The sequence below is a fragment of the Odontesthes bonariensis genome, chromosome 10 (assembly GCF_027942865.1).
Source record: "Odontesthes bonariensis isolate fOdoBon6 chromosome 10, fOdoBon6.hap1, whole genome shotgun sequence".
Lineage (NCBI taxonomy): Eukaryota > Metazoa > Chordata > Actinopteri > Atheriniformes > Atherinopsidae > Odontesthes > Odontesthes bonariensis.
The window spans coordinates 28,957,759-28,982,817 of record NC_134515.1 but is presented as its reverse complement, the minus strand read 5'-3'; the positions used below and the strand labels follow the sequence as shown (position 1 = coordinate 28,982,817).

Sequence of the window (25,059 nt, the reverse complement as noted above, 5' to 3'; positions counted from 1 at the left end):
CAAAAGAGGCAAACTATCCCTTTAAGCTTTTTTAGAAGGGTACCTGAGTCCGTGCGGTGACTTCCACTACAATCCCGTCTGTTTTTGGTACAGTTTCAGCTGAGGGCCCGAAGATCATGGCCGAGTAGTTTTGCTTTTCTGTCTTGTGCGTAAATTATATCGAATTACTTTCTGGATTATCTGAATTTGTAAATGATAGTAGGTATTGTAGATGATGAAAATTCCCAAATTCTCTGCATCTTAATGTTAAAGCTGTACCCTAACTACTCAAACAGTTGATTGGAAGTAGCCACACCCATGTCATCTTTCTTGCCACATGTAAAACAGAGAAGTGTGTGGATGGTTTTAACTCTGTGATTTTGCTTGTTTAATTCCAGTTCCCTTGGTAAGGGAAAGGCACACCGGATGTCCGGGCCATGGGTTGTAACGGGAAGACAGATAGCCTGAGATACGGTAAACGAACCAGAACATGAGCTGTCTTGAAGTGAACCAAGATTTCAACATCTTGGTTCACTTCTGCTATTTTGCTGTAGATGACTGTGAAAACACAAAAACTGACGTGCAGAAGCCACTTGCGGTCACTACACAGCAAGTATCACTGCCCTGGTCTTGTGTAACAGCAGACCATCCTTGCACAAGGAATGCTGGCTTAATTAGTAGAGCAACATTCGTGTCTGGGTGGCGTTTTATTTCAATGCATTCTCAATCTGAGAGGACGGGGAGCGGTCAACAGCTCCAGAACACTTTGAGGATGTTTCGTGAATCAGTTTACACATGCATTTGCAAATAAACCCTGACAAAACTTCACTTTCCGAAGGTAAAATTGCTCATGAAAGCTGTAGGAAAAAATTTCATAGCAATTTTAAAAACCCGAGGCTATGGCTGCCTCTTGTGTTTGGAAAAAAGAAGAAAAAAAAGAAGAAATCCTGCACAATTTCATAGAAGGCCTCAAAGAATATTCTTGGGATCTCGAAAATTAAGTCTATTCCCTTTTCAAATGCTCTACATTGTAATTTGACCAAATGATGACATTCATTGAAATAAGAAGGAGGTGGTAGAAGACATTCTCGCATAGGTTACTTACTAATACTAATGTGACATGCAGGAATATCCAAATATAATTAAAAATAGTATTTAATAGTATTAGATTGTGTCTGATGGAGTATAGGATTCATAATTCAGATACACTTAGTGGGACGTATTCGTTTTTTAAAAATGTTTTGATTGACATCCTCCCAAAATGATGACTTTATGTGCTGTAAGGTACTTTTATCTATTATATAGTTTTACTAGGTATAGTAGTTTCTGTATAGTTATTTCTGAGATGTAGTTGAGCACAGGTGTGAAGAAGCACATTTTAAAAACATACATAAAAATAGTAAAATCAAGCAGAGCCTTTTTTTTTTTCTTTTAAATAATTGGACAAAGGAGATTTGCAGTGACCCTCCTCAACTGAGGGGACAGCTGGTCCTCAGCTGCGGCAGCAAACTGCCTCCAACTGCAGAAAATAATCAACCTTCAGGTTTTTTCTTTACTCTGCCACCTATTACATGAAAAGAGAAGAAACCTTCCCACAAGTCTTTCAAGGTGTCAAAGTTTTATCAATATTGAAAGTTCATTCCAGTACTCTGTTCCTCAAAGCTCTGCTCCAAAACTTTCCTAGATTACCAGACACCGCTGTGGAGTTAAACCAACATCCTGTTTTATTTTGACAACCAGGCCTTGAATATTGTGATTATTATGGAAGTGAAAATCTATCCTCCGCTGTACTGAACACTTTCAAGAAATGCTATCTCCAACTGTCAAGCATAAGAAGGGCAGCTGCTGTACATTTTTATCCATTTTTACTCTTTCATCCATTGGACCAAAATATACTGTTGGCTGCTGTACAAAAATAACAAGAGAAATTTCAAATTGGTAACCCCTCCCGAGTTATAAATTTAAACCAGTAAGAGAGAGATAAGACTTTGGGAAGACTGATCTTCTCCGATCTTGACTCGATGTAACAGCCTGTGGAAGAATATTTTTTAAATGACACGCTTGCATCTGGCTTACTGTAACAGAAAATATAAAAAAAAACGATACCGTACATTTTCAGTTTTACACTCGTGAAATCACAGACAGCAGCTCAATATGATCGTACTTAGCAATGTGTAGGCTTTGACTTGTTCAGATTACTCAACAGGAAGTAGGGTGTGTTGAATGCGGATGGCAACAATGAAAATATTCACACCCACACAGGTTTAACTATGTGCCCATCCTCACGTTCAACACAATTTACCCTTCATCTGATTGCCAACTTTTTTTGAAACAAACATTGGATTAGTGTGTGTGTGTTTGTCACCACCACTAATTTTTTAATGGTGCATTAGCAATTTCAAGTTATTACATAATATACAACAATTAGTTGCCCTATTCTATCTCTGCTTTAAGGAAAACATCAACAATAAACCAAAAAAACACAGTGATGACATCTGCGGTTAGCTGGGCCGCCCAGCTTTGTTTACATGTGGACTATATGTCGACGTCATCAGTCTGAGCAGTGTACAGCGAGAGGATGCGGGAGCATTGAGAGGGGAAGCACCAGCTCCAAACTCTCAGTATTTACGCTTTGACCTACATGCATGACCTTAGTTTATGACAGTCGATGGTATATGTCACAGCGATGTGCGTGCGTCTTTGTGTGACGGTTGGTCCTGAACAGCAGCAACCAAGTCAGAGACAGGAACAGGAACAGGAACTGCTCACGAGTGAATGTCTCAACCAAAGACATCAGCCTCCGACGGAGAGGCAGCAGCACCGTGCTTTTCCATTCGAGTCAAAAATAATCAAGCTGCTTGTTTTGCAGAAAAATGCACCCTGTGACTGAAACCTCATCGCTTTATTAGTGTCAGTTTTGATGCTTTTTATGCCAAGGTAGCATTTAATAGCTGTGGCTGGTCAGTGTGGAGCTACTGCAGACTACTATATACAGCTTAGCCCAGTGCTCTCACTTTACTTGTCATGTTGACTCATTCATGCAACCCCTTTTATTCAATAAATTGAGCGCATTTCTCTACACACAGATAAGCACATGGACTGAGGTAACTTGGGTTCAAACTGCTGACCCTCCAATTATCAGTCTCTTTTATCAGTGAGAGGTCTCAATTAGACACGTTTTCAGGGGCTTCTTATTGAGAGGTCGTAAACAAAAAAGTTACAGATCCCTGGTTTAATCTTAAAGGGAAGAAAACTGCACACAAAGATTGGAAACAATGGGAAACTGTGAGCCTGGCTTTATTCATTGGTTAAACACTGCAGCTCACTATTGTTCTGGTCGTATCAATTACGACAATCAGTCTGTGCAGACATGATAGGTCTGTCAACCTTTTCAATCTAACTCACAGGACAATGTCTAGTTGAGACACTTAGGGAGGATATAACATGTTAATCAGTGAGCTTAATACACGCTGGTACCTTTGAACTGATATCACAGCAGTGTTCTTATCCAAGTCTTGCAATAAAGAAAGTAAGTGTAACTCCCAAAACTACACCTGTAAATGTGTGATTTTACAAACTTCAGATTTTATACCAAGTGTGAATCTGAAAAATAACGGCAATCAGATTTGCCTCCGAACCAACAAAAAAAGCATTAAACCTGAGTAAATGCACTGATTACGTTTCATCTGGTTGATACTGACAGCTAACTCTCACCACTGGCTTTTTGAAGTGTTGAAAAGAGCATGAAGAGACACGGTATACTTGGCAATGCGTCAACAAACTCAGTTTCATTGAGCATCCATTGTACAGCACTGCAGCATGTGTTGACTCAGACTTTGCAGAGTCACACTTGGAAAGACCTGGCGCTCCTCACATTCAGGAATTTCCTGATCCCTGCAGGCCTCCCTCTGAAAATCATCTGCAGGCTACGAATGAGGCTTACAGGCAATGATGGTCCCACCCACCCACACTGAGGACAGCTATTGGGAAGTTCCAGGTTAATAACTAAACTGAGGACACACGCTGGAAGAGTCAGCAGGGCAGATGTCCTTTTTGGCTGACTGTGAATGTGGACTCAGCACTGTGCAAGCTTAGTCTGAGTTAAGAGGGACTGTCGAGTAACTCTCTCCCATTTCTCTTTTGAAATTCATTCAAACCACTTTTGTCTTCCAAAATGTCCTTTTATTCCAAAATTCTCACCAAAGTCAACCATTTATTTGTGGTGACCTGCTAAGATGACATACATACATTTGAACTGACATATCCTCACTTAATATGTTCCCATTTACAAAATGACAATTCTTTTTACCGCAGGCAACATGAGTCATGACGACTCCGTCACTTCATAAGTTTCACAAGAAACTGTGGCTTTGAAGGGACTTCCGGCTCCTGGTTACACCTTGAATGTAGTTTTCCTAAAGCAGCATGTTCTGTCTTGCTGGTAGTTTTGACATCAGCAGAACGTTGGCTGGGAGTGCTATTACTCACACTGCTTAAGTCACATTCTTGTACAGCACGTACCAGTGCCTCCTTCTTATTTCCCAAACAGGAAGCTCTAGCCAAGACTGTTGCCAAATCATCTGTACTACACCCGTGTGGTGAAGTTTCTTCAAGCAATGCGTGTGTCTCTGGACATGTCCGTCTTTCTTTTAGAGCTCACTGCCTGTCAATGTTAGTCTTTACTCTAAAATAAACACAAACCCTCTAAAGCCGTGTTTAATGAAATAGTTTGGACACGGTATACAAACAAAAAAAGTGTTTATCAGTGATGGCTGATTGAGAGTGTCCAGAATAAATATTGGAATTTAAAGTCCAGGTTTTTCAAGGTAAAGGACATTTTCTGAAGTGAGCTATTGAATTAAAAGAGAGAAATTTGTGTGGTATCCAGTCTCAGTATCCCCTTTAAATCTGAAAAACATAAAAAACTGGTACAATTGTTGCACGGTCGGGTGCTGAGATTTCATCTGTTGCAAAGGCAGAAAAACAACTCAAAATATATACTGTATGTATACAAAATTTGGGCAGTGAATGTTGAACTAATAGAGGAATGCTCTTAGCTCTAATACACCGTTAATACAATATAAACTGATGTGTAAACCCAGGTGTCCATGTACAATGGAGAAAACAGGAAACAGTGGGCCAAAGCCTCTTAATTCACAGACGCGAACATTAATCCCACAGTGCCACCTGGTGGTCATTTTTAGCATCACACGCTACCCTGCATCTTAGAAGGCAGTTTAACACGTTTTCTGCAACACTTTAAAGAAAGATAGTCAGTGTTGATATTAAACATATTTGATCCATATAAATATTTGCCAAAGTCTCATGACAATTCATTGATTCAGCAAGCAAGCTTAAGGCTTGCATAACATTGAGGTCTTGTCCGGCATTTTATTAAGAATTCTAACAATAACTCAGTAAAACCACAGAAGCAGCCTGAACTCAGTTCATCTCTTACATTCTTAACAGTTAAAAAAAACAAAAAAAAAAACACTATTTATTTATTGCCTTCAGTTCTTTGAGTACACGTCTGACATCCTGGACTATAAACCCAGCAGGTCTGTTGTAAGCAGCTTTTCCTGCCACAGCAGTGAAAAGATGCCCTCATCTCTCAAAAGGACTTCTGCGGCAAACCACACGTGCGTGCTTATTTATTAAACCTCACCGTTACGCGGAAGTGATACTCCCTCTTAGCCTCGTGAAGTTTTCACTTGGGATTTTCTTGACTTTTAAAAATGTACTTTTAGCAGGGAGAGACTCCACATACCAGTTTGACACACTTGCAGCTGCCCACCGGGATTTGTTTGCCAACCCACCATTGCGGCCAGGCTTCAGTGTCCTCTGCTGTTCATTTACAAAGGTTTACTTTTCTCTGGGTCCATTTCTAACCCTTAATAATTATTTCGGTCTCAGTATTGAGAACACATGAAAAGAAATTGCAAGGCAGGTGCTGTCTAGAGTAAGTAAGAAGTACAAATAAACTTTTTTTTTTTTTTAATAAAGAAGCACTAGCTGCTGGTATCTGTAATAAGTAGTTGTGGAATTTACCAATATCATACAGCCTATTAGTGGTTATGTGGTGTCTTGACAAAGCGATAGCTCTCGGCCCTGCTGTGCCAGACAGCTCGTCTTCTGTATAAATGTATTCAATGAGAAGTGCGATCACAGATAAAAGCATTCTCTGCTCACCCATTACTGATCTGACAGGATAAAAATACATAACGACCGTCTGTGAAGAAAATTAATTCCCGAGAAATGGCTAATCACAACTTTGTTTAAAACAAACAAACAAACAAACAAAAAACACAACAAACACTCAATGTTTTTTCTTTATTAAAAAAAAAAAAAAAAGGAAAATAAATGTGAATTATGAAAAAAAAAGTACATGTTTTTTTTTAGCTCAGCATAAGTATAGAAAAACATGAAAAAGTGGTACAATTGCTGCACGGTGCTGATATTTAATCTGTTGCAAAGGCAGAAAAACAACTCATCAAATTCAAACCTGATTTGAAACAAACACACACACACAAATATATATATATATGTAGATATTAATATATCTACATATATATATAAATTTGATAAGGGTGTGTCCACGGAGAGGACATTTATACATTCTAAAGAAAGGTACAGCTGTCGGACAAAGTAATGAACTTTGTCAAGTCCCAAAGGTAAACAAATGGTAGCAGCTCAACTAATCTCTTCTTAGGATAAATCTTTTCATTTACAACTGCAGCATGCTAAAGAAAAAAAAAAGAAAAACAATCATACAAAACTATACTGCCAGCTCAGGGCCATACAATGGATAATCAGTCCAGTGTATTGTTCTCATACCTGTGCTGGTGTTTAATTTTTGGTTTGTTCAAAATCCCTGGTTCCCCGCCTGCTCAAACTCAGATTCTGGAGACAGAAAAGTCAACGCACTAGTGAGGGTTTTTTTATTATCTTTTTTTTTTTATTGCTGGTAAAAAGATTTTGGTGGGGGTGGACTACTTTGTGTCTCAGCTCCATAACTGAACACCTTTCACTCGCTTTCCATCTCGTTTCAGCTGCCTTCAGATCAGGTTTCGTTACATATTAGGTCATTTTATCTACTGTGACTGAGGACGGTAACTAAAGCCAGGTGATATAACCTCTCATATCTTAATTTGAGAATGCCAGGCGACCTGAGAAGGAAACGTATCACCCTGACCCCGCACCATTTTGTTTGGTTCTGGTGTCGGTTTCGAGCAACCAGGCAGAAGCACCCTAATATAATTATTTTTTTTTTTTTTTTTGGGGGGGGGGGGGGGGGTGACACTCATTCTACAGCTCACATTTCACTTACTGTAAATATTCCATTAATATTTCTCATTGAGCAGACTGAACTCACAAGTAAATACGCAAATGTACAGATACACAAACACACACATACCGCATTGTACTCAACCAGCCAAACGCAGGCCACTAGTGGGGACAGATAACAATTCAATGGCCACCTCTGCATGCATTTAGTGGGCACAGAGTTGCTTCTCTCCCAACTTCACATACTTCTTCTTTCTGCTCGCTTCGATTTGAGACCATGACACCAGCGTGCTTTCAGACCGGCTGGTCCAAAAGTCAGGGCAGGTTATTTTCGTTTGTGTTAGCAAAACAAAGTTTATGTGAAATCCTAACGGACGCGCGACTTAAGGTTAAACATGGAAAAACACATTCAAGTGTCATTTTGGTAAATAAGAAAAAATAAAAAATTATACACAAGTCAAACGGGCAGACACCATTCGTCCTGGTTGACAGACCAGCAGTGCCGATGCAAACCCTTTTCTTAACAGACTGCGATGTGTGTGTTTTATGTCGAGTCTGTGTTTTAAGTCGGCACACACATTTTGGGATGTGGCACCTGAAAAACTGAGGCCCTGAGCATCCGAAATGGCATACGGAAAGAACGGTCGGGTGGGTGAGGAGGGCCAGCCGACCACCCCTCTCGCTGCATTCGTAAAATTAAAACGGGTGAACCTGAATCTGCTGAACGTCAAAAACAATCCACTCCCTTGCAGAGTCAAAGCAGGCCGATTAGCCAGCAAAGTCCAGCTTGCAACATTTGGTGGAGAGACAGGAAACAAAGGGAGGGAAGAGGAAGGACAGACATCAGTGGAAATAGGCTCTATAACAAGCATAAGCACTGAGAGCCAGCGCTGTGCACAGGCACACGTTGGTTAGTAGCGGGGGCCACCTCCCCGGCACAGGAGAGCTTTCCTTTGCCTCAGGCTGTTCCAGCTCCTCCGTCTCTGGCTGCTGCTGGGACTTGTTCAGAGCTTCAGAGGTAGGGTCTTGGATTCCCACGTGCCCATCCAGCTGATCGGTCCTGTCAGGTGGAGGCTGGGGGGCAGCTACGTTCCTCTGTCGGAGCTCTGTGTCTGGTGAGGCCCTGCGTGGGGAAACGATGTCAAAGTAAAGCAGAGGAAAGAGTTAAAAGTCTCCTTGGGGCAGTTTGGCATTTGATGGATTCAACAGCTGGGAGATTTAAAGCCCCCCCCCCCCCCCCCCCCAACAGCACCAAGTAGCCGTCAGCAACAGCTATACAAAGTTCAAGGTAAAGACTTATTTGCCAAGTCGTCCATCTCAGCAGGGTACAGATAATGGAACTTTTTACCAAATTAAGTTGACTACTCTGAGTAGGATGTAAACAAACAAGGTTTTGAGTCTATTTTCAGACACCAGGTATGTAAGATTGCTGCCTTCATCAAAATACTGTTCAAACAGCATGTTGTCAGACATGTGCCTTAATGTTCCTCAAGATTTCACTCAGATACATAGTTACACTTGTGGAGACAGTGATGGGAAGTGCACGATGAGAGCTTTCATTAGCAAAGAAGCATGCTAAAACATGCTAACTGGTTCATTTAAAAAAAAAAGGGCTGAATTCAGACAGAGAAGCTACTGCAGCGTTTCTGCTTAAACCCAAGAAGAATAGATGAGAAAATATGCAATTATTAGAACTTAACCACGTGCAGTTCATGGAGATTCAGAGCTTCATGTCACCTGCTGTCTATTGGAGAGCATTTCCCCAACTCTTTCTGCTACATAACAAAAACCAAGTTGCAAGTGATGCCAACTCAGGTTAACGACGGTTTGACTGATACACAAATTCAAAACGTGATGTGGATGATTACCCCACACCGCAGATTTCCATCTGCTGGACGAGCTCCACATTATCCGGGAAAAAAGAAGGCTCGACTTTGCCATTGTGAGGGTCTCTGGGAGGAGGAAGAGGAGGTGGAGGGGAGAACTCTGGAGGATCATCTTCCTCATTAGATAGCTCTTTCCATGATTCCTTAAAGGGAAAAAAACAAACAAAAAAAGCATGTTTTAAATAAAGACAGCAATTTTGTAACATCATTTTTTAAACGTTTATTTCAAAACCGGGAGGAGGATGCACCAAGTGTAACTTAACAAAAAGATAATCAAAGAAAAGAGGAACTCACCTGCAGAGATGTATCTCCCTTGATGTATTTGGCACCTTCGATGACAGCCAGGTAGGAGAAGCGAAGCTGATCTGCAGTCTGTATCAAGCCCATTCGATAGCGCCGCATCTCCAGCAGCACATCCCGAATACGCACCGACGATGGGTCTTTACGAAGGGACATCTACACAAAACAGCCAGTCAGTACAGTCTTTAATGTTTACACGTACGACCGAATTCCTCTGAAAGTCATGTGCTCGCTGTCTGATTGTGATAACGAATAGCTAGTGTTCTGTACAAACCAACAAAAGGCAGGTGTCCACGAGACAAAACGTCCCAGAGCGTCCGATGCCGGCGCTGCAGTGCACCACCACTGGTCCCTGGTCTGAGTTCAAACAACCCGACTCCCGCACCTTGAAGAGGAAGTTAAGGAAGGAGGCGGGAGACTCCGGTACCCCGAAGTCAGGCCAGGTGGTGTAGTGAAAATGTAAAATCTCACGCGTCTCCTGAGTCTGTAGAGGGAAACATGAGGGCAAAAAAAAAAAAAAAGTTAGCCACGACGGAGCTACAAGACTGTGTAGATTAAATTATCACACAGCAATGAAAACAACTGCAAAGTAGAAACACAATTCCAGCAAATGTGAAACTGATATAACACTGATCTGAGAAGCGGGCAAAGGGAAACGTGCGTTTTTGTTATGTTTTTTTTCATGTCTCAGTTCTGTAATCAAGATCGTATCGAAAACTAACGGAAGCGATTTTTTTTTTCCCAAGCTCAAAACAAAGCACCCTGGCAGAAATAGCCAAACGAGGAGCGTGTCAGCAAGGTTCACCAGTGCCACCAGAGCAGCCGCATTCATGACCGTTACATGCAGCTGCAGCCATTTTTAGCATTCACAAGTTGAAATGAAAACAAAGGATAGGTTCGAGCTCCATCTCTGTTATTTGCAGTGAGAACAGTACTTATAGTACTATATTGGTACTGTAAGAGCACTTATGTTTTTTAGGTCAGGGTGCAATTAGATTTAAAAAAAAAAAAAAAAAAAAAAAAAAAAAGGACAGAAGCCATGTCACCTTTTACAAACTCAGGAGAGAAACAACTTACAGACAGATTTTCCAACTCCAGCTGGCGGACTGTGTAGTAAGATTTGATGTCCTCTGAGACAAAGGTGAGCTTGAAGTTGGCATCTTCAAAGATAGCATCTCTCTCCTCTCTTTCAGGCCAGTATTGAGCACACTTGATCTAAAACCAAATGAAGTTGTGTGTTGCACAGCGCAAAAAAAAAGAAAAAGGAAAGACAGTGAGATTCCTGGGCACGGTGACACAGTCCGACACTGAGAAGTTACAATAACGGGAAGGAAAGAAATGCTTACAGATCCTTTCTCTATTATTCGGTTCAGCATCACTACACCGCGGGTCCTCTGCTCCCACACCATCTCCCAGAAGTGGCCACATGTGTTTTGAAGGGGTCCCTTGAAGGGAATGACATTTAAGGTGTTTATTTTCGGTATTACAGGGCATAAAAAGAACATAGTTTTAGCCAAGGTGTTTTATTATGTTTAAAAAAAATTAATAATAATAAAAAAAATAAAAAAATAGCTGTAAGGTTGTACTGAGAGGATTTACATTTAGGTTTTGGGCATGACTTGGGGGTTTAAATTCATTATAAACCACGCTGCATCGCTGCACTAAAAAGAGGCCTGAAATGCACATGGACTAGAGTTAAGTGGCACATTACAGCACTGCTTGTAGGAAAGACGGAAATAAAACACCATCCATTACTTTAAAGTCCCCTATTTAGCATTTATAAACCAGAAATAAAACATTTCATACATGCCTTGCAGCCTACTGTAACATGGCTACACATCAGTGAGCTAAAGACGAGGACCACACCTGTCTAACAATCTACAAGTTCTGTCAGGGTGGCCTGTGCTATCAGGCGTCAGATTCATTAATAGACAGCACACTAGCTTAGTTTGCGTGCACGCACTGCAGCCCTGAAACTTCTCACGTGTGGCTACAGCAAGGAATCCTACACAGCGTCCTGATAACAGTTGCTCATCCTTACGCTTACTTATTCATTTCTTTGCTTAGCTAAATGTTGCTTGCCTCACTTGCTCTGTAATATTACAGATACCTCTAATTATATGTTATATTGATATGAACACTCATTACACTCCGGTCAACTACTTTGGTTACCAATATATAGAAGATCAAAAACATAAAACATCTTTATGTAGCCTAAATATTGCAGAAAGGGACTTAAAACAAGGTTTTGTCACATTATCTCATATATTAACACCGTTATAAACCTTCTATCTTCCATCATAATTGTGCAGTTACGAATATTATCCAGAGAAGCGTCATGAATCTTCCCCCAAGCTTACCTGAGTGAGAATATAGTTCCTCTGCGCCTCCTCTGCTGTTATTAGGCTGGCATTAATGTAGTCATTCGTACCCAGCTGCAGACGTATTCTGCTGTGGTCAACTGTGAAGTAGAAAAAAAAAAAAAAGAAACATGAAAATGTATGTATTTTTAAATACATCCCCGCCCCAGGGACAACCACACAGTACTCTCAAGATTAAAACAACTGCTGAGAACAGAGCGAAGGACGTCGGGGTTTGACTTTTAACCCTGACGATTAGAAATTGAGACACCTAAAGAATATTAGAGTCAAAATGTAGCGAACAAGTTTCGGTTTCCATAGTTTCACATCTTCTTTAACGTGAATTTATAAAAATTTAAAAAAAGTTTAAAAAGGCAACCATTTGCAACCCAAGCTGCAACAATTTGCATATTTAATGTAGTGTGAAAAAGAGGAAACCACCAAAGATCAGCTGTTGGTCTGTTTTTAAATCAAATAATGCATCTTCAATACTGAGCTGCGCCCTACAATCACTCTTACATGGAAAAAGGCACGACAGTGGCCGAATTAAGTGTTTCTGCAAGGATGACTAAGCAGGAATAGAAAATATATCTTTTTTTTCCCCTTTTAACAGCTTAAAGGAATCAAACCTATTCCTAAAGTCAGCAACTAAAGAGTTTTTTTTTGTTTGGTTTTTTTAAAAACCTTTTCAGAAGAAGTCCTGGCTGGCTGATGTTAGAACACAACATCACAGAACCAACAAACCTCTGGAGTGGAGCACCACGCAGGGAGTCCAAGCTGTCACGAATCTACATTCAAAATTTTCACAGCCGGGACTTACATGGGCTGACATCTCTGTAACGGTTCCGAGTCTTGTTTTCTGGCGATTTGGCGACCTTGCATGGGAGTTCACATGACTGCTGGCGAATCTCCTGTGACGGAAACAAACAAACAAACAAACAAAAAAAAGTAAAATGATATCAGTATTAAAGGCTCTCTCTGTGAGGTCATGCTCACTCGTTGATATCAAACGGGCTCGCTCGTGTGCAAGTGGATAAACACACACACAAAAAAAAGGCATTTAAAGAAAGGCATGACCCGTTAGCAGTAATTAATGGAGAAAGTGAGACTCTCAGTTTACAATTGAAGGGAAATAGAAAAAAACATTAAAGTCAAACCAGAAGGAACACATACTTTTTTTTGTATAAGACCGATTCAATTGAGAACAGCTCAGCGTCGGGACGTGCTGCAGGCTTTAGACCCGGACAGACACATGATTCATCGGATAGGTCCGAGCAGCAACAACGTGGACGGGATTGATCGAAAGCGAAGCTCGTTCGTGGATCGGAAGCGTCTGTATATAATCGTTGCCACCAACTCGTTGTGAATTCGCTACAATTTGGCCTAAAAGTGACAGCCACCCCCCCCTCCACACATACACACCCTGTGGTTCATTTCCACCTTGATCTGCCGAGAGTTCCTACCTGATAAATGGCGTTCCAGCTCCCGTTTTCATCGATATCCGAAAACTCGGCTTCCATTGCTTATAGTCCAGCCGCCACTCTTTCCTCTTCCCACCCGATACGGACAACCACAGCTCCCCCGGTGATTAAACAAATTGTAGTTAAACAATTTCCTGTAGTAGCTGCAAACTGCTCTGCCGCTGTAAATTCTCAGTACGGCTGCATAGATTACCGTCTCGGCCTGCTCTTAGCGGAAACACACCGCTAGCTCCTCCTACGCGGCGTAGCTGCCGTCCTTGAGTGGGTGAGGAAAGAAAAAAAAAGAAGAAAAAAAGAAGAGCAGAATGTGTTATTGGGCGATGATACACTGCTGTGGGTTTACTAAGTAAGAAACTGGATTTTTAAGTCCTGGTTAGAACCGGAAAATATCTCTGTTAGTACAAATGAGTCACTTTACCATTCCTACAGCAACAGCAGCAGCAGCAAAGATCGGCAGACGAGCGCGCGCAGGAGTCATCTTGTTTCTGGAAAGAAACGCGTCCGGTGTCGCGCCGAGGTACTTATCCCCAATAGGAAGTGTACACGCGGGAGCGCGCACTCGCTCGCTCGAGTGGCATTCCACGTTACTACGCGAAAATATGCCATTAAAGCTTTCAGTTTAGTATTACTGTGTGTGTCAGATAGAAGAGATGCCATGGCCTCGTTTGAAGAGAAAATATTAGAAAAAAAATAAAACCTGTCCATGTTTATTAGTCATGACGGATGATCTGCTGTGTTTGCAAAATAAAACACCTCAGGTTCGAACATGGACTGGGGCTCATAAAGAGAAGATAGGGCAGACTCGTGTCCAGTGTGACCGTGTGCAGCTTTCTGGTGCCTTAAAAATGCTATAAATCAAATTGAATAATAAAAAATAAAAATAAAGATTTATCCCAAAGGGCACGTATATAAATCCTAAACGGAAATTAAAGCATGTCAATTGTATAATATAAAGGCAATGCATTTAGCCATTATCAGTACAATAATTAAAACATTTCCCTTTAAGGAGGTGGAGTATTGTAGCAGTAACAGCACCTAAGAGTATGCTTTTGCTTGCATTGGAAACGTGGACCAAACTCATAAAATACTGTACAGTTATGCGTCCGTGTGTATTTCATATCCAGTAAAAATGGGAAGCGGGGAAAGGCTAAAGAGAAATTAACACGTGCATTTGTACGAAGAGCTATGAGTGAGTTTGCGAAACTTCACTGATAGAACAGCAACCCTCAAACAAATAATTAAAATATCTAAATTGGTTATTTTTCCGGTTTACGTACGTGGGTGAAATCGAAGCGTAGTAATGTGGATTCAACTCTACTCAGTGCGCCCTCGTGCGTGCAGGAGATACACTTTTTTTTTAATCAGGGAGCACTACCTTGGCACGACGGCACGACACCTGCTTTTTAGGGAGCGCGCACGTACACTCACGTAGCGATCTGTTTACGTCCAATCTGAGGAATCGCTGCTGCTGCCGTGACCTGCTGCAGTTTAGTCAACGGAATAGTATCGCTGGATAAAGATCGTTTCAGGAGTTAGGATGACGTTATTTTGACATTTGTATGTGTTCTCACGGAGGCAGCGCCAGGTATGACCTGACAGAGGTCATGATGGATTAGCTTTAGCTGAGTGGTGTGTACCTCAGACAGTGTGACTGACACCAAGAACTGGGACGAGGGACTTTGGTGCTACTAACGTTAGCTAGCAAAGCAACTTAGCTAGACGTTTTGAATCAGCCTTACTGCTGCGACAGGTACCATGCATAATTTTTCCAAGTTCTTCTGTGTGTGTCGCTTCATGTGTTGTCTTCGTCTGGCCACCAGCCCACTTTATATCGCTGTGTTTTCTCAAGTTGTTGTGTGGCGTTGGCGTTAACCGTCAGCTGTCGTTGGCTGCTGCTGTTAGCTCATGTGTAGCTATAGTTATTGCCTCCCAGTGGTGGAAAAAGTATTCAGATCTTTTAACGGTAAGTTGCATTACAAATGCCACAGTGCAACGTTTCGTGTTTGAAGTTTGAAATAGTTTTGTTATCAGTTTAGAGGAAATTTTATTCTTTCTTTTTTTTAGATTATTATGTCTATATTGTGGGGAATGGTCAATGAAAATACAGTCAAACTATCACAAATTGTACATATTGGACAAGTCCCAGCACTTCATACCTATACTGAAGAAGTGTTTAGATGTACTCTCTTTGAATGTTTCCCTGGCTCTCTGAATGACTGTACAAGTAACATCAGTAGCATAATTTTACAGCTGCAAAGACTGCAGCTAACAATACTTTTTAACAGTTGTTTTCTCAGTGAACTCATTGTCCATAAACTGTCTCAGATTTTCCCACAGATAAACACGACATTTTCAAATCTTTTGTCTTTATAGCTTGAGCTCCACACTTTATACGCTTATGTGTGACAAAACAAAATCATTCTCATGGCAGGTGTGTAAAGAATCACAGTGGTGTGTTGTGTTTTGGAGTGTTGTGTCGTGCGGCACCTTTCTGACTGGGATTTTCTGTTTCTTTTTAGATTCTTGCAGTAGTCTGAGATCCTTGAGGGATTCTCAGAGCAGCATGGCTCCAAAAGACATCATGACCAATTCCCACGCCAAATCCATCCTCAATGCTATGAACTCACTCCGCAAGAGTAACACACTCTGCGACATCACCCTGAGGGTGGAGAACACAGATTTCCCAGCTCACCGGATTGTCTTGGCTGCCTGCAGTGACTACTTTTGTGCCATGTTCACCAGTGAGGTAACGGTGTTCACTGTCCGTCCTCCAGAAAAATGCGTACAGTTATGTGTTTGATACATCGTGTCTTGCAAAGCTATTTACCCTCCTTGTTGTTTTTCCTATTGCGTTATATTACAACCTGTTTTTTGAATTGTTACGTTTTAGGATTTAGTGTCAGGACCCACGCAGAATTTTTTGAAATAATAAAGTGAAATGAACACAAAAATTATTTTTATTAAATTCTAAACAGTAAAATCTGAAAAACAGTGTGTACATCCTTTCTTTTGTGGTCCCTAAATCAAGATCCGGTGTTTCCAATAAATTCAAAAAGTCACATATTTAGTGTGCTTAAGTCCACCTGTTCACAATCAAAGGGGGGTTTCCTGACCACTTTGATGCTTCACACAGCTCAAGCACACACTTGTATATGCAATAGCATTTTTCCACCACTTGGGGGCAGTCACAGGAATATGTGGGCCTCTGAGGTGTAGACTGCTCCTGCCTGTGTTGGTGCTGTTGTTGGTCTTTTAGCTTTGCATCTCAAAGTTCAGTTCATTTCAATTTTTTTAGATTAGAAGTGAGAATGAAAGACTGAACTTGAAAAAGAGAAGAAATAATGGTGTTGCTCCTTGCAATGAAATCAATTATACTAGACCTTAAATCCTATCACACAAAATGAATATGCACGTGGAACGGATGTATGCACAAAGGAAAAGAACTGTTTGTATTTTTTGTTTTATTTGTCTGAATAACTTCTTCTCTAACAATATAGTCCGATTATTAATCTGTCAAACTGTTGCTGGGAAATCGCACCCCTGACGACTGCAGGCAGTGTGATCTGGGTCGTTTGGGGCTGTTGGCAGGGGGTCTTGCCCTTTCCTCATGACTTTTTTTTTATTGTCAAGGACTTGCATATATTTTTTCACACTGGACGGATGCTTCAACTCCACATGTCTTTTCAAATTGGAAGTTGATGAGGCTGACGTTCTGACTTGTTTTTTAAGCGCAGGCGGACATAATTTGTACGGAAATATTAGATTTTTTTTTAATGTTGGAATATTTTGGAGACGGTATGTAAAATTCCAGTAAATAATCGTAAGCAGACGAGGCATCTGATGTGCACGCAGGACTGCACCGGTGGAGCGTTGCTGGTGTGTTATGCTAGTGCGCGCAATGCATCATGGGTAAGGTAGTGTGAAATAGGTGTAGCGCCGGTGAAATGTAGGCAGTTCCGGCTCAAGCTCAAGGGACTAGAACAGAATATTTTTTCCAAGGCATCAAGGAAAATGCTGCGTGTGGCACCAACTCAATGATTCTCACCACCTCGGCGACACCAGGTCCACCGTGAAGCATGGTGTTGGTTTAGTTTTTTAAGTTCTTGTTTGTTTCACACATTTAAAATTTTACAACTCAGCTTGTCGTGTTGATCAAATGATCCCACCTCACCTCCCCAAAATCAATTTTTTTTTCCTGGTTGTAAAACAGCTAAGTAGGGAAAATGCAAAAGTTGATGAATACTCATAAAAACACAGTTTTTTTTTTGTCTGTTTTTTTTTCCTTCTTTCTTTTGGTTTACTTTGATTCTTAAAGCAGCAGTAGATTTCACAACGTACTGCAGGGTAATACTTAAGGCTTTCAAGTAACTTTCTAATCATGTGTTTTTGTTGTTGTGGCCCTACAGCTTGCTGAAAAGGGGAAATCTTTTGTTGACATTCAGGGGCTCACTGCATCAACGATGGAGATCTTGTTGGACTTTGTCTACACAGAGACGGTGCTTGTCACAGTGGAAAATGTACAAGAACTTCTCCCTGCAGCGTGTTTGCTGCAGCTCAAAGGTAACCTTTGGGATGCGCGCTATGCCTTCATTTGAAAACTGCTGGTTTGAGCTAGATGGCCTTATGAGTGTTGGCAGAAGGTGTCTACAAGTCTCGGAAACAATTTTTTTAGTGTTATGCAAATAGTTAATTCATCACCTGGATGAAAAAAAAGATACATAGTGCCATGCACCCTGAAAATTGTGAGTAAAACTCTTGTGATCACTGATCTGAGTGGTCGATCACCAGGTATTCGGTTAGCATAGCTCCAGGGTTTTTTTTATGTTATTCACTCAGTGCTGTTCGACCTGAAGCACACACTACTGCAAGCTTCTGTAGGCTGGAAGCTCCTCTCATTATAGTTGGTAAATATGAAAAACTTAAATACATTTTTTATTTGCAAATCCAGTCATGCATTTTTGACCTTTGACTTTTATTTCAGATCATGCAGGTCTGATTAATCATGCCCATACTAGTAAAGATTAATTGGCAATATTGTCCATTTTTTAGATCCTTACTTTAATCATTTGTAGCAATGAAACCGATACTAAGTTCTCTCTGCTATTGATAAGGTGCCACTTTTCAAACAAAATGGCCCAGGGCGCTTTCAAACTGAGACCCGAATATTTGCTTTTCAAGACCTGTTTATCAGGATTTGGCTGAATTTGAATGACAAGTGTGTACAGACGACCTTTTTTTTTTTTTTTTTCCCCAAATCGTTTTTTCCCTCAGGGGTGAAGAGAGCCTGTTGTGATTTTTTGGAGAGCCAGCTCGATCCCTCCAACTGTCTGGGCATTCGTGACTTTGCTGAAACGCACAATTGCCTCGACCTGATGCAGGCGGCCGAGCTCTTCTCCCAGAAGCATTTCTCCGAGGTGGTTCAGCACGAGGAGTTCATGTTGCTGAGCCAGACAGAAGTTGAGAAGCTTATAAAATGCGATGAAATCCAGGTAGGGAAAATGAATGTGTGAAAATGTAACTGGGGATTCTTTTCAATCTGCTTCTTCTGAATACTCCAAATAACCAATTTTGCTGTTTAAAACACCAGAAAGCGGCCTTTAGTGATGAGTTTCTGCTGAATAAGACTATTATAAACACTTGCAGTGTTATTGTTGTTGGCCTTGATGTGAAGTTGGCAGAAAAATGAGCTTTTCATGAATAGCTTGAATTTAGTTTGACTTCCATAGCTCACTTCTGGGCTGACAAACACCTGAGCATAAAAAGGGAACAGCAAGTACCAACCTGCTGTAATCTCAGTGGATGTAGCCCCCACCACCACCACCCCTATCCCTCCCCCAAACTTCCAAACTCCCCTCAGTTTTGTGGATCAGCCTGACAATGAAATTGCAGAGAAGTGAACCTTATTTAAGTTTGCCTTTGTGCTCAGGAAATTCCTGTTTCCCAACCACACGCCTGGCTTTGTGAAAACACAGTTATTATCACATGATGATTTATAGATCATCAATTCTGTCAAATTGTTCTTCCTGTCATTTTTGTTGTTTTTTTAGAATAAAACTAGACTATACACGTGAAACGCAGTCACGCATAATTTGCCCTTCTGTCATCTCCTGAGGATTTTTTCTTTTTCGGCGAATTTAGAGCTTGTTTCACCGAAAGCAGACTGAACGGTTCCTTTTGTTCGCAGCGTTTTTACAGTTAGAAAAATCGTTAAGTCGATGCACCGCTAAAAGGTGTGCAAAGTTGAAAAGAAAACCTCGGCACGCTGTTGAATGCAAAAAGAAAAGCAATGCCGGTGTCGCCTTCACAGAATATTTTCCATAATTGACTTTTTCTTTCCCCAAGATGAAGAAAAACTTTGAAAGCTGCCCGTTATTTTTGCAAAATACAACAAGGGGGCGATGGATCATAACTGTATGTAATTCTCAGCATCACTGTCAATAAATCGCATGTAGGAGACCCCTGTGTCCATTTTGGAGCATTAATGAGCTGATTTTCGAAGCTTATCATCGATTACACATCTTAACTGTTTAGCAGGCATTAGCCCGCACCTTCTTAGGCTATAACTTACCACAGCGTTGCAAAAGGTCACTGCAGTTTAGTGCCTGCAGTTTTTTTAGTTTTTTTTTTTTTTTTTTTTAAGTAAGCCTGACAATTTGGCCGGTGCTAATAAAAGAGATGGGGAAAAAAAGAGGGGAGGATGCAGTGGAGTAGGAAGGAGAAGTAGGTGCAGATAAGGTTCTGTCAGCCTGCAGCCACTCATATTAGGCAAGCAGGTGACAACAAGGAGATCAAGAGGGATTACCGGGTTCAGTAAAGCAGGAATTCCCACTCGATTAAACAATGGCTGATGAAATAAAATGACAAAATGTTCTGCGATAGCTGCCGACATCGGCCACAAATTTATCCACGGGTGGACAACGAGTGTAGAAATCTACGCAGAAACGCTCAGAAAACTAGCCAAAGTCATTGAAACTTGGAGGATGTTTATCGCAATGAAACAAAAATGTAAATGAAAAAGATGGGAATATTAGATGGGGGGGGGGGGGGGGGTCTTAACACAACCTCTGTTCTTGGCGCCTACTGTTGCCCTTTGTGTGTCTTGTGATCCCCGTTACAGGCATGTGATAAAAGTACATCATCTTTCAGTCCTAAGGTTTTACATATCAGGACATAATAAGAAATAAATTGATAAATGGTCTCATCCTAACCGGGGCTTAAGAGTAAAATGTCTTGTTCTCATATGAAGAACAATGATATCCAATGTAGATGTAAAAAAAAAGACAAGAAGATAGAAGTTTTACAGTATTGATCAACTGCAGGCCCATACAGTTGCACGGAGTGGTGAACCACTTCCTGTTTGTACTCGTGAAAGACTGAAGGAGGGAGAAAAAAAAACTTTGAATCCAGTCGTGTTACTGAGCTGATGTTAATTTCCCTCATTTTATTTGCATTTTACTGACTGTACCAACTTCTTTGGAGACCAGATCGTTCATAAACAGTCAAGCCACTTTGGCCACTGATAAAACGTATGCATTTCTTTTCTTTTTTTTTTTTTTTTAACTGCAGCTGCTCGTCCAATGCGTTACTGTCGTGGTTGTAAGTCTTCTCACGGCATGCGTTGTCTGTGTGCAGGTGGACTCGGAGGAGCCTGTGTTTGAAGCCGTATTAAACTGGGTCAAGCACAACCGTAAAGAGAGAGAGCCCTATCTACCAGACATGCTCGAGTTTGTTCGAATGCCGCTCCTTACCCCCCGCTACATTACAGATGTCATTGATGCTGAGGTGAGCCAGGCGATGTGCAACAAGCTGTTGTATAATAACACGCCAAGCTTTAGATGAAAGATCGTCTGCTGCAGTATTTATCACACCGTAATTAAGCAAGTTTTCACATGTTTTAGCCTCTTATTCGATGTAGCCTGCCATGTCGAGACCTCGTTGATGAAGCCAAAAAATTCCACTTAAGGCCGGAGCTGAGGAGTGAGATGCAGGGCCCACGCACACAAGCCAGATTAGGTAGGAACCCTTTATTTCAACTGCAATTTAGCTAAATGTATGTCTCTGATATAGCAGGCTTGTAATCCTCACTGTTTTCTTCCCAGGTGCCAAAGAAGTCCTGCTGGTAATAGGTGGGTTCGGCAGCCAGCAGTCACCAATAGACATAGTTGAAAAGTACGACCCCAAAACTCAAGAATGGAGCTTTCTGCCTGTGAGTATTGAGTATCTCGAAAGAGATCGTTGTTTTTTTTTGTTTTTTTTTTAACCTCTCAGTGCGTTTGGCTGATGCAGACGGGTATCTCCCAAACAGAATATTGCACGGAAAAGGCGATACGTGGCTACAGTGTCTCTGCACGACCGAGTTTACGTGATCGGAGGCTACGACGGCCGGTCGAGGCTCAGCTCCGTGGAGTGCCTGGACTACACTGCAGATGAGGACGGTGTTTGGTACACCGTGGCCACCATGAATGTTCGGCGTGGCCTCGCTGGAGCCACGACTCTCGGAGGTGAATGTGTGTCTGTGAAATCCCCTGGATATGTTTCCTTCTCAGAAAAGTATGCAATTACCGCACTGTGATATCATTTGGCTTTTGACAGACATGATCTATGTTGCCGGTGGCTTTGATGGAAGTCGGCGTCATACCAGTATGGAGCGATATGATCCCAACATCGACCAGTGGAGCATGCTGGGAGATATGCAGACAGCAAGAGAGGGAGCTGGTCTAGTGGTGGCAAGTGGGCTTATATACTGTCTAGGTATGAAAGTAGGATGTTGATATGTGGGCTTTGGTAACACAGAAATTGCATATTAGGGCTACAGTGTTGAGCTTATCCACTAATTGTTGCCTTAACGTGATGAATTATTGATTTATTGGGGGGGGGGGGGGCATTGTAGTATTCCAGGTCTACAGGTCTTTTTAGGTTGCTTGGAGGGTGCTAATGATGAGGATGAAATGATGAAAAATAGAGCACATTTCTGCAGCTTGTTTTAATCCTGAAGCAATTAGTATGTGTCAGTTGTTCCTTTGGGATGTTTCGTAACTTCACCGTCAGCAGTGGACAGGCTGATTAGTTGAAAGTTATTATTATCATTTATGGGCATTTTAGGGCTAGCTACAAGAAAAATGGCAACGCATGATTAGCAGGCAAGTCACGGCTTTAATTTTTTTTCCTCTTTTGTACTGTAGGTGGATACGACGGGCTTAATATCTTGAATTCAGTGGAGCGGTATGACCCCCACACAGGGCACTGGACCAGTGTCACGCCCATGGCCACAAAGCGGTCAGGTGTGTAAAAATAAAGATGGAGTAAGATATCCCACGTTTGTGTGTATGTTTGTCTGACACCTTCAAGCTATCTCCAGGGGCTGGCGTGGCTTTACTCAATGACCACATTTATGTCGTGGGAGGTTTCGACGGTGTTTCGCACCTCGACTCTGTGGAGGTGTATAACATCAGAACAGACTATTGGACCACTGTAGCCAGCATGACGACGCCTCGGTGTTACGTAGGAGCAACGGTTCTCCGAGGAAGGCTCTACGCCATCGCCGGGTAAGAACAAGTGTGCCTCCATCTTGAAACAACGCTCACGTGAAACATGTGATCAGTTCTGCCACTAAAAAAAATATATATATATACTATCCCGTGTGGATGTTGTTCCTGCTGTCACACAGCGGAGTGAAGCTATTGGTCTCCTCACTTCCAATGTAGAAAGATCGAATTCAGTAACTTCACTGAACATAAATCCAGATTTAAAAAGATTCAAATGTATCCTCTTTATATGTGATATTAAAAAGATTTCCGAAGAGTCAGTATTGTATATGAATTCATAAAACCAATTCAGTAACGGCACCGATGACATACAGTATGTCTGTGTAATCACATACTGTTAGTTGTAACACCAGTATATCTCTTCCACGAGCCTGTGTTCAGACTGGCCTTGGCCCGACATTAAAAGGGCGGTGCAAACACGAGCAGCTTTAGATGAAACGCGCAGATTTGCTTTGCATTAGTTCAGCCTTTGTAGCAACACAAAGTAGAATCACGTCAAGCATTATTAGTATAATGGCATCTAATAAGCTTCCACAGTCAGTGAACCATTGCTTAACTAAGGATTTTTGGATTGTATTTTTCACCAGTACGTGAACCAACACGTCTCCACCAGCACAGAACCTCACGACGGCTTAACGAAGAACAGGCGTTAATCACTTTCTTTATCTTTAAGGCTTCCTGGATTTTAGTTTGAGCACTTTCTACCTCTTAAATAATGATTTTTAAGGGCAATGTTAAAAAAAAAAGTGCAATGATAGAAACTCCTCTTTCCAGACAGGTTTTGTGTTTTTAAGTCATAATTGGTGCATACAGAACATTGTCAGAGCCTACACAGAGCTGTAGTGTGAGACACAACAAAATACTTGGGTCTGCTTTTATTTAGCATGTGTTTCACTGCTCAAATATGCACAGCGTAATGATATAATGGTAGATTCAAATCCTGCCTTTGTTGGGCTCTGTTAGAGGTGTGTTCGCTGCTGTGGTTCAAACACTCAGGCCCTCTGCGTTTCTGCAGATACGACGGGAACTCTCTCCTCAGCAGCATCGAATGTTACGATCCAGTCATCGACTCCTGGGAGGTCGTCACTTCGATGGCGACCCAGCGGTGCGATGCGGGCGTCTGCGTTCTGCGAGAAAAGTGACGTCAGCCAATAACAAGAGCCACAAGAGGAAGAGCCGGCAGAAGGACAGGCAGCTAGATGTTGCTGAAATGCCACTAAAACAGAACCACAAAGGGAGATGTTTGTTTGCCAGTATGCAAAGAGGTACTCTCAATAAATGAAGTACAGCAGTTGGGCTTCCTCCTCTGGAGGATGGTTAACCCTTCGCCAGTTGGACTGTGCAACAGAGATTCAGCCACGCCATGGTAGACTTCACTTCACCTCCAAGGAGCCCATCACCACTTGCATGACTCTTTCGGTGGTACATGTGTCTGTCGTTACCTGTGAGATTATTTTTTCAGTGTGTCTTCAAAGTGCAATATATTTTTACTCATCTAAAGAAAACGATGGAGCGGGTTTAGACTCCAGTTGCTGCTATATGCCTTATAACTTTGGCCTAAATCAAACAGTGAACATCCACGTTGCCTCCCATTTCACTTATAGTTAAACTACATAAGCTTATTATTGAATGAACTCATTTGGCATTTGCTGGGTCATAAAGAAGTCAATAATTCAACCTTTTTTTTTTTTGTGCTTTTAGATTTAAATAAAAAAGGTTTTTTCATTCTTATTTGTTCTCTCAGAATATGTATCTGAAGATAAATATTGTTTTAGAAAATGACTGAACTGTACCACTTGATGATTTTGTCCGCTGATTTGGCGAAATTGAGAAGTCAAAAGTATAAAGTTTAAGGTGCATGTGATTTATTTTTCTTTCTTTCTTTCCCTCAGCTTAAGTTTGGACATGTACATGTAGGGTACAAAGTCCTAACATCACTGTTGCCTGGGAAGTAAATAAAAACGCTGAGAAATGTTTCATATGTGGTGCATTCAAAGATTCTTGGAGACAAAACGCTGCATATTCACTTTATACGCAGAGCTGAGTCGGTGAGAAAAGTCATGGCTCACAACTGCAGAGAAGGGAAAAAAAAAAATATATATATATATATATATATATATATGCTACACACTGAACTAAAAAGAATTATTACCTACTGACAATTACTAAGTAGATATTGCTTTTCTTGAGGTTTTCTATTTAATCTGATTTTCAAGTAAAATTT

General features: G+C 41.3%; 2 protein-coding genes across 5 annotated transcripts; one reads left to right on the top strand and one right to left on the bottom strand.

Annotated features, from left to right (window-relative positions):
• Nucleotides 1–6,290: 6,290 nt before the first annotated feature.
• ptpn1 (protein tyrosine phosphatase non-receptor type 1) lies at nucleotides 6,291–13,821 on the bottom strand. Its single transcript, XM_075475171.1, has 10 exons — nucleotides 13,709–13,821; nucleotides 13,273–13,546; nucleotides 12,630–12,720; nucleotides 11,810–11,910; nucleotides 10,796–10,894; nucleotides 10,527–10,664; nucleotides 9,724–9,933; nucleotides 9,444–9,605; nucleotides 9,132–9,292; nucleotides 6,291–8,386 (listed from the first exon to the last, which is right to left on the bottom strand). Exons 2-10 carry the CDS (start codon nucleotides 13,327–13,329, stop codon nucleotides 8,107–8,109), a joined length of 1,299 nt encoding a protein of 432 aa, XP_075331286.1. The 5' UTR covers nucleotides 13,330–13,546; nucleotides 13,709–13,821; the 3' UTR covers nucleotides 6,291–8,106.
• Nucleotides 13,822–14,705: 884 nt separating this feature from the next.
• Nucleotides 14,706–24,816, top strand: klhl12 (kelch-like family member 12). Of its 4 annotated transcripts, XM_075475166.1 has the most exons (13): nucleotides 14,706–15,040; nucleotides 15,140–15,253; nucleotides 15,810–16,036; nucleotides 17,697–17,850; nucleotides 18,562–18,779; nucleotides 20,923–21,072; nucleotides 21,189–21,303; nucleotides 21,390–21,496; nucleotides 21,596–21,791; nucleotides 21,883–22,041; nucleotides 22,473–22,571; nucleotides 22,649–22,835; nucleotides 23,851–24,816. In XM_075475166.1, the coding sequence occupies exons 2-13, from the start codon at nucleotides 15,196–15,198 to the stop codon at nucleotides 23,975–23,977; spliced, it is 1,797 nt and encodes a 598-aa protein (XP_075331281.1). In that variant the 5' UTR covers nucleotides 14,706–15,040; nucleotides 15,140–15,195; the 3' UTR covers nucleotides 23,978–24,816. The 4 variants fall into 4 exon arrangements, with proteins under 4 accessions (XP_075331281.1, XP_075331280.1, XP_075331284.1 ...); XM_075475165.1 differs by having other exon boundaries at nucleotides 14,706–15,253; XM_075475169.1 differs by lacking the exon at nucleotides 15,140–15,253 and having other exon boundaries at nucleotides 14,707–15,040.
• Nucleotides 24,817–25,059: the final 243 nt, after the last annotated feature.

What these genes read in the sequence shown, in the direction of transcription:
- klhl12 (XM_075475166.1), top strand. Translation starts at nt 15,196, where the DNA reads ATGTGTAGCTATAGTTATTGCCTCCCAGTGGTGGAAAAAGTATTCAGA. An exon ending in CATGGCCACAAAGCGGTCAG is followed by an intron (nt 22,572 to 22,648) that starts GTGTGTAAAAAT and finishes AGCTATCTCCAG; the next exon opens with GGGCTGGCGTGGCTTTACTC. An exon ending in AGGCTCTACGCCATCGCCGG is followed by an intron (nt 22,836 to 23,850) that starts GTAAGAACAAGT and finishes GCGTTTCTGCAG; the next exon opens with ATACGACGGGAACTCTCTCC.
- ptpn1 (XM_075475171.1), bottom strand. Translation starts at nt 13,329, where the DNA reads ATGGAAGCCGAGTTTTCGGATATCGATGAAAACGGGAGCTGGAACGCC. An exon ending in TGGACACCTGCCTTTTGTTG is followed by an intron (nt 9,606 to 9,723) that starts GTTTGTACAGAA and finishes TGTTTTGTGTAG; the next exon opens with ATGTCCCTTCGTAAAGACCC. An exon ending in ATGGAAATCTGCGGTGTGGG is followed by an intron (nt 8,387 to 9,131) that starts GTAATCATCCAC and finishes TTCCCCACGCAG; the next exon opens with GGCCTCACCAGACACAGAGC.